This window comes from Xiphophorus hellerii, chromosome 23 (genome assembly GCF_003331165.1).
Source record: "Xiphophorus hellerii strain 12219 chromosome 23, Xiphophorus_hellerii-4.1, whole genome shotgun sequence".
NCBI lineage: Eukaryota > Metazoa > Chordata > Actinopteri > Cyprinodontiformes > Poeciliidae > Xiphophorus > Xiphophorus hellerii.
This window is the reverse complement of record NC_045694.1, coordinates 22,173,731-22,187,353: the sequence shown is the minus strand read 5'-3', so window position 1 is coordinate 22,187,353 and position 13,623 is coordinate 22,173,731. Positions and strand designations below refer to the sequence as shown.

Genomic DNA, 13,623 nt, shown 5'->3' with positions numbered 1-13,623 from the left:
ATTTTCGACCCGCCTTTGTGCAAACACACAACAACATGCACTAAAGCAGAAATTGCAGAAAGTCCTGTTTTTCTAGCAGTAGCTACACCTGCTGATGATTAGTTAATCAAGTACATCTGATTAGCAGCACTGCCTTTCTATGTTTTCTTCTTAAATCCTACTGAAGCAGCAGGAGTCTCATCTTCCACAGATAATTTCCATTTTGTCTATCTTGGCCTAAACTGTGAGGAATCGGCCGTTTTTCCAACGCCCAGATAAAAACATTTTTAGGACATGGCGATTTCTATTTTGTCCTGATAAGAGAAATCCTAAAATTGAAAGAAGTTGTACCATTTTACCATGGCAGTACCTTTTCCACAATAGACAGCCTTCGTGCTATTAGTTTTTTGCCAACATGTCATCTGTTGTCAACAAATCAGAGTAAGAGAGAGTGACGGAGCCAACTGTTGTTATCCAAGCCGAAATCTGTGACATCTGAAGACTGTGTCCTTTCAGAGGCAACAGCGTTCTTGAACAAAAGTGGTTTTTAGAAAAACCCACAGCTGGTATCATCTCGACCACAGAGGCAAACAACATCCTCCCAACAGAGAAGCTCTGTTGCAATTGTGTTTTGTGGCAAACTAAAGTTTTTCATGTTTTTAGTAATAAAATATATGCATACTGCAGACCCAGATGCAATACTTTGTCCTTAAGTTGAAAGATATATCAACTATCCAACAGTTTAACGCAAATTCAATTAGTTGAATACATATGCTCCATGTCAAGAACTGCAGTTTCTAAGGTAAGTTACGGATGTTATAAATTCAGAGGGTTTACAAAAACAGTAAATGTAAGACGTGTAAACCTCAAATAAATCTCAAGTACTAGCATGTACAAAACACTTAGCTTCTTCCTGTTAATTTCAATCTTCGCTGCCCAACTATTAAGGCAACACTACGAACAAATGTATGTAATTTGTTACAGCTGGGAGCAATTTAAATATCTTATATCAGCTACAATCATGAGAGTAGAGTTCTTTATTTTAGATGAATTGAAAATGCCAGCAATTATCTATGTAGATTTAGAAGAACTCAGAGCAGACAAATGCAGGCAGCACATAAAGCTTCAAAAAGAGTATTCAAACTCAGCTTTATAAAAAATAAAAAAGCCTCAAAAACCACAGTTTCGGAACAAAACATGTTCAAAATAAGGGACAAAAGAATAAAATGGAAAAAAAAATACTATACCCAGAAGCACATCCATACCTTTCAGAAATAAAATAGTTGAGACTGAATATATCTTACTGCAGGAGTTTACAGGGGTTGGTTGCACAAAGGTGTAGCTTACATCACCCCCTCGCCTTTATGGGTTTATTTTCACTTACAAGGTCAGCGATGCTGCGTCCCAGTTTGTCCATTTTGGTTCCCGCTTCTGCAATTTTCTTGGCAGCTTTGATGACATCAGATGTATTTTTCAGTGGCCCCTTCCCCCTGAAGATAGAAGATGGAAACATCAGTCAACATTTTTCCTCTACTGTAGTCAGTGTAATGCAGAAGTAAAATCTCTGTAATGGAGCCCCTGCTTCTTTAACAGAGTTGTTTTCCCTCTGAAGCAGTAGCATATTGTAAACTCTGGGGATTGTGCAGGTAAAAGCTTGAGATATAAAAATGCATAACAACTGAGCACAATGATTACACATATTAAACATGAATGCACCCTTGGTAACACAATGTCCAGAGAAAACTATCAAAAATGCTAGACCAGAAACATTTTCAAGGTTACACAAGTAACTAAATGCAATTTAAAAATTAAAAAATGTGGATAAAAAAAAAAAAAGTTTATTTGTGTATTTATTTTTGTTAAATGACCCGTTACAATCATACAATGTCAATCCTTGCCCCTATTGACACTCAAGGTCCATCCCAACATAGGTCAACCCATTTCTGACCTGACCCACTGTAAAAGCTCGTCAGCTATTTGCCTTTTTCGGCACCCCTCAAGGGACTTTGGGACACAGTTGGCAAGAGAGACAAATTGGATTCAAAGCTGTTCTCTCCAGGCTAAAAAAAAAAAAAAAAAAAAAAAAAAAAAAAAAAAAAAAAGAGCCGTCCAACCCAGAACAGATGGAATTTTGTTTTCTGTTCTCTCACTTCCTCTATCCTTTCCTCCCGTCTCCAAACCTTCCTTCTCTTGTTCTCCCTCTGCTGCTCTGATGTTGAACAAGCCAGGGTCCTAGTGGGAAAGGCCATGCGTCAGAGCACATACTGGAAGTTCTCCAGGGACGAGACAACCCCTGGAGACCGAGCTGAAAGCATTGTGATGCTTTGGAAAAAGGGGGGGAAAAAACGCATACAGGCAAAAAGGCAGCTGATAGCACACCATTGTGGTTTATTCTCAAAAAAAAAAAAAAGTGCAACATAAAGGAAAAGTCACAACTGATTTATATCTGACCAGTAGTGTCCCCTTTTCTTTAAATATTTATATACAGTATAACCAGTAGCTTATTCTTAGGAATTTGTTTCTACCTAGCTAGGAAAATAAACAGGTCGCAAAAACAAGACAAACTCTTTACAGGTGATACGTTTCAGAATGTGTAGATAAGAGCAAAATATTATAAGAGCTCCTCCAGATGTGTGTAAACCAAGCACTTCGGAGAAGTGTGAAATGTGGCTGCTGGACATGTTACATGTACCCAAGACAACAAAATGTCTTATTCATGAACGCTGCCATGCAGCCACAAGCATTGCTGAAGTCGACATGAACTCCTCACACTCTGCAAATTTGTCAGGAGAGGTCAATTACCTCATACATCAACCTTGGTGGAGCTTCACACCATCTCAAGGTTCAAAGGACAATAATTCGGGCATAGGCTGAATTCACTGGCTACTGACCTTCCCTGCGAAGGCATAATGTATGGACAGATTAGCTGGCTATCTGTGTGCTCCCTAAGACACACTTTGTTTGTGGGTCTGGGTGGAAACAATAGAAATGCGTGTTAAACACTGAACTCTAAGTTTTACCCTCAAGTAGGAACTTCACTGCAAAGTAACAAAAGGCAGTTGCGTATCAGTTGCAGGACGTTTGTGAAGATATTGATTGTATTTTGGCTAAAGTCAAGACCGAATCAGCGTTGAAACGCTGGTGGAGGGGCAGTACTTTATGGATTTACTTTGGACATACGGTGAAGATCTGTGGTAGTGTAATGTAGTAGTGTAAGCATTGCTGTGACGGCATCCTTTTAATCCATGTAGTTTCTCCTTTTTACTTCATTACCTTTTGGTTAATTACACTGAATTCAGCCTGGGAGCTTAGACTTTGAGAAACATACATGTTGAAGATTTAAACAGCCTTTCCATGAAAATTCAGTGACTAAAGGGTGACACAAAGATGGGTTGAACATTTTTGAATATAGAACTGACATTATGTAAAATGTAGAATATATGTTATATTATCACATGTATATCTATATATCAAATATTTACCTAAAAATCATAACATTCTAGTTTCCAAAACTCAAGAATGAAAATGTTTTAAATGCTGTGAAATAATCAGACTGTAATGGAAAAACAGCGGGATGAATTTCCTTTTCTCCTCAAAAAGTGAATAAACACAGAAGTCTTTATTTCCAAAATTTGCTTAAAGTTTCCATTAGGTTTGGTTGGACTACAGTAATTTATAGTGTTATCACTGTTAGAGAATTATTGTTGTAGTTTTCCTGGTAAAGAATAAAGGAAAACTGGTTTTAATTACAATGCTAAAACCTCACTTCTACATGCTGAGTTGTAGAGCTGCAGGAGTTACACTCTCAGTGTCAAACAAAATGACTTCACAGTGGAAACGCATTATAAGAGGTTCCAAATGTAATACAATTTATGTAGAGGTCCAGCAGAAAACTTTGTTGCTCAAATTGTCAGAAAACATAGCCTAAAATTGTTATTAAAGTGGAAAAAAAATGAAATCCTTGGAAAATGTGCTGCACTGTAAAAAAAATAAAAAAGGCAATATATGATACAAATTCTGATAGCGGGTTAGTGTTCAAGCACAGCTCTGAAAATTAAGTTTTCTCCACTTCATTTGGATGAGACAGGCAAAAAAAAGGGTCCTGCAGCTAAATATTGTAAATAAAACCATGAAGAGAGAACTTTTTGACAGCTCCGTGATTTATCCAGGCTATTATCGGTGCTGAACTGCTGATTAGATGTCAAAATAATCAGGACTACGGAGGAGGATGAGTTTAATAATGTGAGTACAGCACATGAGGCTTGCGCTGGGTGCTGAAAGTAATACCTGTTTTGGATCAGCCTGTCCAACTTAATAAACTCATCGTAAAATCAGATTTTTTTATTTATTTATTTTCAGTGGAGATGCATTCTGTTATCCTAGACAAAAATGTTCTACAGTATGCAAAATTAATAAATCCTAAATCATGTGTATTTGAATTTTCTTTTTTGAATTCTTAGGGGTTGCTTTGAACAGAGGCTTTACAATGTGGGAGAGGCGGTATTCATGCAGTAGTAAAAAAAAAAAAATGTCAAGGCAATCAATAACCTCATATCTGAATTCATCCAACCATTTAGTAGTAAAAGGTTGCAATACTTTTATCCTTACTCCTTTGAAAGATCGAGCAGCAAATAAAATCTGCCGGGTTCTGTGAAACCTTTCGGGTCACTGGCTGTTAACATTTCAAACTGCTCTGCCATGTTTCACTATTTTACATATTTAGTCAGTGCGACAGGCTCTTTGACCCATTCAGAAGATGAGGATAAAGAGACGACATTACATCATTACCAATGTGACTCACACTTCTGCAACAAAATGTCCAGAGTGATTCACTCACATTTCTAAAAGCAGAGTCATACAAACACATTCAGTGAAAAATGCATTTAAGCCACTTTCATGCATTCTTCATGTGAACCTAACAGTAGTTTCTAGTAAAGATGCATAATATATCAAATTGCAATTGTCATCGCGATATTCGTGTGTGTAACACTGCATCTGCACAGGAGCACATGGATGCTATTTTTAGCTGGATGCTATTCTTCAAGTGCCTTTACACTGGTGGACAATCACTGCCCTTGATAGAGAAATTTGATTTATACTTTTAGTGGCTGAGATGCTGAAGCTTCTAGAGAGCAGAGGGAACATTTTGTAAAGGTAAGAAACAGAAAATGTGAGTTAATCATATTGTCATAATGACAATATAGTCATCACAATTTTCAGCATTTGTAACGCGGTAGCATATGTTAAATAATTTCAAGATATAAATGCCACCAAACATCCAATATGCAGCGGCTTCTAAAAATGTTCATTCCTTGAACATTTCACCGTTTGTTCCACATTATGAAGTCGAATGAAAATGAAATGCGGTTCTCCAAAAGTATCCACAAAAATCTGAAAATTGTACTCGGGCCCCTTTACTCTGATGTCTCTAAATAAAATGTATGGAAACGTCTTCTTCCAGGAGTCACTTAATTAGCAAATTGAGACCAGCTATATGTACTCTAATTCTAATTTCAACCCAAGCTGTTCTGTGAAAGAAAATTGGTGAGGGAAATATCATCTTTAAAACTGAAGGATACAACATATAGAAGGGAGTAATTGTGGAGGAATTTAAAGCAGGTTTAGGTTATAAAACCTAAGCCTGAGACTATCGACGCTGAGTTCAAACCATCCAAAAACAGAAAAATCATGGAAAACTCCAAAGGTAACGAAACAGACAAACTGACAAAGACAAAGGGATGTAGTGAGAGAAGCCGTCAAGAGACTAGTGGTAACACTGGAGGAACTACTGACATTAACTACTAGTTGTCAACATAACAACTAGTAGCCTGCATTCAACTAATCTAGTCTTTAAAAACAAGCAGCAAGAAGAAAGCTCTTACTAACAGAAACCATAAAAAAGTATTATCTAAAGTTGCCTACAGTCATGTAAAGGGCAAAGAGAATGTTAGCAAGACAAAGTAGTGCATTTTGGTCTCCAGTTGTGAAAATGTCTTCTCTTTCACATAACAGTCTCATAAAATACACTTAGGTTTGTGATTCTAACAAAACCAAATGTGAGAAATTTCGCCACTGTTATCCACTCACTGTAATACCCGCTAAACCAAATCATCAGGGCCTTTTAGAACAGATGCATAAAACCAGTCAACTGCATAATGAATATCCAACTGTTGGAATATGAACTCTGGTGCAGCGCTTATTACACAACAAAAGATGTCTCTCTACAAAAATAATAGAAGTAAAACGGAGGCAAAATAACTATCTGCAAATCACATAAAAAATAAAAAAGTCGTGACAAGGGCATGTTTGACTCCCAATGACAACTGGTAGCTAGTGTGTGCTGACAATGTGACAGAAGCAGCTGGGTGAATCCTGTAGCGCAAGGAGACACTGCCAGCTCAAATTCAGCACAGCTGACTGGTGGGCTCTTTGCACTACAGATAGACAGCGACCCAAAACGTATATATACAAAAACAGATAGAGGAAAAATACTCAGCAGTGGCTAAGGCACCTATTCTCAACTAGTGTGGGCGACTATGTTGTGAGGTAGACAAAAGTAAAGGCAGAAAGCCCCAAGAAGTCACTAAAGACAAGAAACAAACTGGTAGAGTAATAAGATAAGGGAAAACTCATCTTTAATGATGCCTGGAGGTACCAACACTTACACAATTAATGCCTACAAAGGGCTGGCTATAAAACCTTAGATTAAAAATACATGTTAATCCTAAAACTGAAAACTGAGTACTTATCCCATTTTTACATTTCGAATTAGTAATTATAGGCGACAACCCAATCGAGTAACGCAGAGAAAACAAAGACAAACAACAAAGAAATATATATGTCAACACATTAGTGTGAATTTGGCCTTCAGCAGCTCTTTGGAGGAAGACTGTCCATTTAATTTTTCTTCCCACTGCACACACATTGCAGCTTATTTATGTAACAGGGGGCAGCCAGATTGGATGCTCTGCTTATGGTTCTGCATATTAAGATTAAGAGAGGATGGAAAAATAATAAAGAAGAAATCCTCGCTACCCCACTGCTTAAGTAAAAGGGAGAGCTGTACAGCACGAACAGCAAAGTTAAACTCCATATGAAGCATTGTTCAAATATGAACAAATGTTGGTGAACAACCGTAGGCTTACTGAGGGACTGTATTTGACACAGACTTAACTTAAGCTTGTGGTATCTGTCTTTGACGATGACATGTTGACTGAATAGGAAAGAAACTATAGAAGTATTAATGTGAGTGACTTCATATGAAAATGTTTGGATTTAAAATGAAAAAGGACAAAAAAAAACTGACAATCTGATCAGAGATATTTTTAAAATGTGCTGTGACATTTTTAGTTCATCTATTATTGTTCCATCTCACCTGGTGAAGTCTGTCATCTCCATCATGATCATGCACATCTGCTTAGCCAGCACAATGATGTCATTGCCGCTGTCATCCCATTTGGACACCTCAGCATCCAGCTTGCTCTTCTCCTCCTGGAAGCTAGCCACCTGCTCTGCAATCTTTGCCTTCTGCTCCTGAGGCAACTGAGCCATGATGGCCTGCAGAAAGGGATCGGAAGAAGTTTACCGGGTTAGACTTCGACCTGGTATTGCTTTGCAAATAATACATGCAGTGTTTTGTGCAGAAGAAGGTGTAGGGGGCAAAGGGTCCTGCTAAAGATTGGATTTGATTCACATCTCTAACACACAGCTTATTCTTTGATTATGATTATTTGATTAGCAGTCCTCGACATCTACTGCAAATTAGCTCACAGACACCTCTATACATCCTTTTGGAGTAGACAGATAAAAGGCAGCTCCCAAACAGCTAATCAGACATTGAGTCAATGATCCTGTCAGGCTGAGGTAGGCAGACACTTAAGAGAAGGAAATCGAATATCATCGCAGGAGTTTTTATTCTATTGCTGGTAAAATGGCTCTGTCTCTCTGGAGCCAGGTAAGATTGAATAAAGCAGCTTAGGCGGTGCAAAAATGAAAAGTTCTCTCCAAACAAAACAGTCAGATAATCTTTGGTGATCAAAACAAATTGCTTGAATCGGTACCAATGGATCATTCTGCCCCAATGGATTTCTAAGATTAAGTTATAGCTCTCTTCTTTAAATTATTAATGCTATTGGCTTCCAAATGTACAGCTGCGGTGGAATTTAAAGTGAATTAAAGTAGACTGCAGAGCACCCGCATTCAGCTTGGCAATGCCGGTAAATCTAGTGCAGCACAGGCGTGATTACTAGACACAAAGGGACACGGGCATAAACATCAGATCAGTGCTTCAGTAGGTTTGTGCGGTACTTTACAGATTAGATTCTTAAATTATTTTTATTAAAATATTTATTAAAATACGCCCTCAAAATATCTATCACTCCCTGAGAGTCTGTAACTATCAAATCGGGTAGTATAAACATAGATTTATGAGCAGCAACAAAAGGACAAATGAGATCCAAATCTGTGGCAGAGCTCCACAAGAGAAGTTTCTGCAAATCTTTTGGTCACATTAGCCACTGTGGTACCAAGCCAACTGTGAACCACCCATTAGCAGTAAGTATGGGGGAGGGGTGTTTGATGGAGCAAAAATTTCTAAGACAGACTTAGCATAAAACGTTTGTTATAAATCATCATACATCCAACCTTTAAAAAAAAAAAAAAATACTTTTTCAGGTTTTGTAAAAATCTGTGATTTGTTTTCCTTCAGTGTTGTAAGACTTCGAATATAATTCAAATTGGAGTTTATTATTGAACTAAGTAACTGAAACATGACAAACTTGTAGGTCAATATTCAACCAAATTTAAATCCATCTATGTTTTAAACGTTTTGTTCACTCATCTATCAGTAAGGCAGCTTTTAATAAGGAAACTACAGCAATTCTTTCACTTGTGATTAATGTGTAATTAATTAATGTGATTGTGATTAATTAATGTGTAAGGTCAACTTACACTTCAAAAATTGTAAAACCTTGATTTTATATACATGAATTGAAGATTTAAGGATGCAGACATCCTGTACTGCACCTTTAATGCCTCATGAAAATGATGACTTGCAAAAGTATTCATACCCCATGACCTTGACAGAATTAAAAGCTAAGAAATTAGTTACCTAAAGCTCAGGTAGGATAATCTGTTGACACAACTAATTGACAGGATTTTCTAAAAGAAAGTCATCATGGAGGCATTCCCCAAAAGACTAGAAGCTATTACTGCACCAAAAGGGTCTCAGGTGGGATGCCATGTTTAGACTATATACAAAATATATATATATATTTTTCCCCCCTCTTCCGTGAAAAATTAGACACCATTTTGTGTTTGTTACATAAAAATAACATGTATTGAAATTGTGGTTGTAATGTGACAAAAAGTGGTAACTTTCAAGAGATGTGATACTTGAAGGCCCTTCATAAACATCTTGGGCAAGTGAAGAAAACAGATGGACTTACACGTGCACTCTGGCCGGCAATGAGCTGGTCGTCCTCCGTCTGCACACTGGTCTTGCTGCGGGAATCGAAATCTTCGGTTTCAAAGTCAGAGTCATCAAGCTCTTCTGGAGTCTTTAATGATATAAAGCAGAACATGGTAAGAAACAGCGGTTTGTAATTAAGAGAAGTACATAAAATAACACTGGCACGCTCCAGCATTGTGAGGTCTATTAAATAATAAACCTGTTTATTATCTGTGAGAAATGCCTTGGAGCTGCCAGCCTGGGCAGCATCAGATAAATGTCTCCTTCCCTATAGCCCACCACATACACTGTAAACTCCAAATGAATTTGTAAATCAAGTGTAGTGTGCTGCCTATGCATTTTAGTGGGAAAATGAAGGTAAGACGAAGGCAAGAAACATATTGGAGCAAACACTTTTGAGGCCCATCTGTCGTTGCCATCTGAAGGGAGAAAAAAAAAGAAAGAAAAAGATTTGTGAAGCGTGAATTGAGTTTTTGTGGAATTGTGCTACTTCATTCCTGATCCTTCACCTCGTCTCCTGCCATGAATACAAAACTAGCCAGGAGCGGCATTTTGTTCGTAAATAATATTCAAAAGGAATTTGAGCTCAATAGGTTACGCTTAAGGCAAAACATAACATTGACGAACAAGGGAAAGTATTTGTTGGAGATGTGGCGCGGGGTGAGGGGAGATGATGTGGGCAGATAAGGTGCATTATCGCACTTGTGCCTCTATTTGTGCTTATCCAACTGTCTCAGTCCTCCCTACTGTAATGGATTTGGAGCCCTCGTATCTAAAAATAGCAAAGAGTCTCTGAACAACCTTATAGCCCTTTATGAAATTGTAGAGATTGTCTTGTTCTCGAGGGAATATGGGTATAGTTTCAGATACAAAGCAGTGGCGACTCTCAGGCATGTCTGAGTCCAGACAATGCTGTTCATCTGGGCACGCATTCCATCCTCAGTGGCCTGCAACGCTGATAAGCTGTGAATGTGGGCGGCTTAGAAATGATAAAGTGTGGCGGGTACTTTACTACAGAGTCACAACAATAACCTGCTGTTGGATTATATTAATAAAGCACGTTGAAATTGATATTTTTCCAGTTAATTTACATTTAACATTAGTCTTCTATTGTAAAATCTCCTAATCACATTTAATAGCAGCCTACGTCTTCACTGCAATGCTCCTTTTCATCTTAAAAATCACCTGTGAGGCACGCAAGACCAGACGCTGTGTAAAGAACAGTCATTAAGAAAAGAAAGAAAGGGATTTCAAATGGCAGTATTGTGACGAAGTCAGAAATCAGGCCAGTGCTGCATCTCTTTGTGCTGTTGTCGATATGAATAACTCAGTTCAACAGAGTTATTTTTCTTCTTGTGACATCGTACTCATAGCCTCGGTGAGCTGTACGGATTTTTATTTTAGGACATAGCCAGTTAAATCACCTTGGGCTGCGATGCGCCGCACAAATCACGAGGTAACGACAACGGCTGCCCTCTGCATCTAGCTGTCAGCAGCTGGCTGACTTCAAGTCAGTTTCATGTCTACAAGGCATATTCTCAGATGTCACTGTAGGTGGGAAGTGGGTTCCATCTGGCTTTCATATATCCAAGGGATGTCCAACATACTGTCTGTGAACCACTTAGAGGTTAAAAACACATCTATTGCAAAAAAAAAAAAAAAAAAACTACCCACATGCTTGTCTGTTTTGATTTAAGCATGTGAGGGGCTTACAAGAGACTGAGTTTGTGCAAAGTAGTGGGCATACCCTCTAGAGAAGTTTAAGCTGATTTGTAAAATTTCATACATCTTTGTACACATCTAAATATGGCTTGTTTTACATGTCCCTGAATGTCAGTCTGGCTTTGCAACTAATGTGTTTCAAATAAGAACAATCTGTGCTGTACAGTATGTTGCAAATGCATAATTAATTTCAATTTCAGTGACTGCAACATTATCACTGTTTAGAATATTTGTTCAGAATATATTTTGGCTATTATACTTTAAGGATGAGGAATTTGCATTTTTGCATACCAATATTATAACCAGTCTGTTATAATACACTACACTAAACAGCAATATTTACATCTGAAAAGAGAGCACTCAATATGCTGAATTTCTAAGGTGTTCGAAGTACCTCCACCAAGAAAATAAGAATTTATCAGAACTGATGTAAAATTTACAATACTATGCTGTTTCTACAATTGTGCAGCTGATGTTAGTAAATATGTTATACTTTAAAGGAAGAGTTAAGAATGGAAAAAAAGGGAATGGACGAAATAAGTCTGAATGATGTAAGATTATAGAAGAGTGGAAGGATGGACGGACAAAAAGAGAAAATGGATGAATGGTGGACGTATGGTTGAAAGGCAGAGGAGAAAAGCTGGATGGTTGGTGGAGTAAAATGATGAATGAATGACGAGAAAAGAGGGACAAACAGCAGGGAAAATTAAGAAAATGGTCAACAAATAGAGATAAAGCCTGGACAGAAGGATCCACAGACAGCTTTTAGAGAATGAGATGACTAAATCACTAAATATTCCAAAACCCCATTTTATTTTTCAATGCTTATTCAAACCTGAAAAATCCCTAAATCCCACACTGCTCAAAAACCCTGGAAAGTTAGTGTTAGAAATACTGCATTAAGCAATATTGAAACATTGGAGCTCAGCCTTCCGATGTCCTGGTGAAATCCTGGTTCACTCTGGGGAACTGGAGATTTTAGATAATGGAGGAGGTTCGAGTTGTCTCATCACGCCGTCCCAAGCTGGCAGTTAATGGCAAAATGAATCAGTTGGATAAATTATGAGTTAGCAAGCGTTTCCCCAGTAATCCCTCTGTCAGTTTTAACACACATGCACATTCACACACACCCGCTGATCCTCCATGTAGTGTTTAGCCAAGCCCATAAAGCCAGTGTTAATAGCTTAATCTGGATGACAAGAGAGGAGCTGGGGCTGATAGGAACGGAGTGCGGTTCCCATGCGCTGCAGTACAGCAAAGGAATGCTAATTAAAATGTCCATCTTAAATCAGATGCTCATTATAATGCAAATGCAAATACATAATAGGCCAGCTTTCATTTGCCTTTTGTTCATGTCTGAGCAGCATAATTGATGAAAACCAATAAACTGTTTTAGAGCTTAAATGACAGCAAAGAAAACGCCACGTGGACAAATGAAGCCAATTCAAAAGATCCAAGTGCTGCTGGTTAAGTTCAGCAAAATACATCCAACCTGCACAACTTGCATCATTTAGTACATAATAAGGTTCTGAATTACACATAGTCATCATGTAAAACATATAAAACGTGGCAGTCTTAAGTAGTCACACCAGTTCCCCTATAACTATCCATTTCACTTTTTACGGCTGCATAGAGCTTTGTAGTCAGCTCATTGTCAGTCAGTAAAGTAATGCTTCAATGGCTCCCCACTACCATCTGTCTCAGTTATGGTTCTGCTCGGGCAAAAGCCATTAACCCACACACATCTAAAGGCTGTTGCTAAACCAGATTGCATGCCTGGTCAATTAGGTCGCCTCTTTCGTCAGAAAAGTTCATTTCTGGCTTCTGAAAACTGCACACAAAGTTTCTCCTGTAGTGCTAAAAATAGCACAAGGCATTAAACAAACTCCACAAAATACGCAAGATCGTGTATTACAGTAAATATTGGGAATAAATCAAGTTATTTTAACTCCTGACAAAAAATGTAAGGTCTTCCGATTAATTCAATTTATTATATGGGAAAATATATATATAAAATTATACAACCACAACAAAATGAGGAGAAACTTTAATTTGCATTTCTAAGGTTAATAAGCTACAGGGGTTTATTTATACTGATTGATCTGCAATTAAGCTGGTGCCTGCAGCCCTATAAACACACTGAAATAGGCTGATTAGGAAGACATATTGATGAGACAAAGAGCTGTCAGAAGGAATATATAATCCCCTTTTAAGACCGCAATTTAATAGAGAGACCAAAGGGAAAGACTAAAAAGGAAACGTAAATAGAGTTAGGAAGTAATGAAGAGAAAAGCAATGTTCAAAAACAGGAAGCAATAGTCGTGACAAAACTAAACTAATACGTAAAACTATAAGCTGGATAAAATAGGATTTAAATAAAGTAAGGTCACATCTAAATCATCATTAGCAATATAAGAGAAGAAACATAGCAGGTGTAAAAAAAGTCAGTAATG

At 37.7% G+C, this 13,623-nt stretch overlaps 1 protein-coding gene across 1 annotated transcript in view; it reads right to left on the bottom strand.

The window, feature by feature from the left end:
• The window catches only part of ctnna1 (catenin (cadherin-associated protein), alpha 1), a 72,821-nt gene that overhangs the window by 15,931 nt on the left and 43,267 nt on the right, over nucleotides 1–13,623 (bottom strand). The window contains exons 14-16 of the mRNA XM_032554332.1: nucleotides 9,426–9,536; nucleotides 7,355–7,536; nucleotides 1,364–1,469 (exon numbers count right to left, since the gene is read on the bottom strand). Of these exons, the coding sequence (XP_032410223.1) occupies nucleotides 1,364–1,469; nucleotides 7,355–7,536; nucleotides 9,426–9,536 (399 nt within the window). The remainder of the gene's footprint in view (nucleotides 1–1,363; nucleotides 1,470–7,354; nucleotides 7,537–9,425; nucleotides 9,537–13,623) is intronic.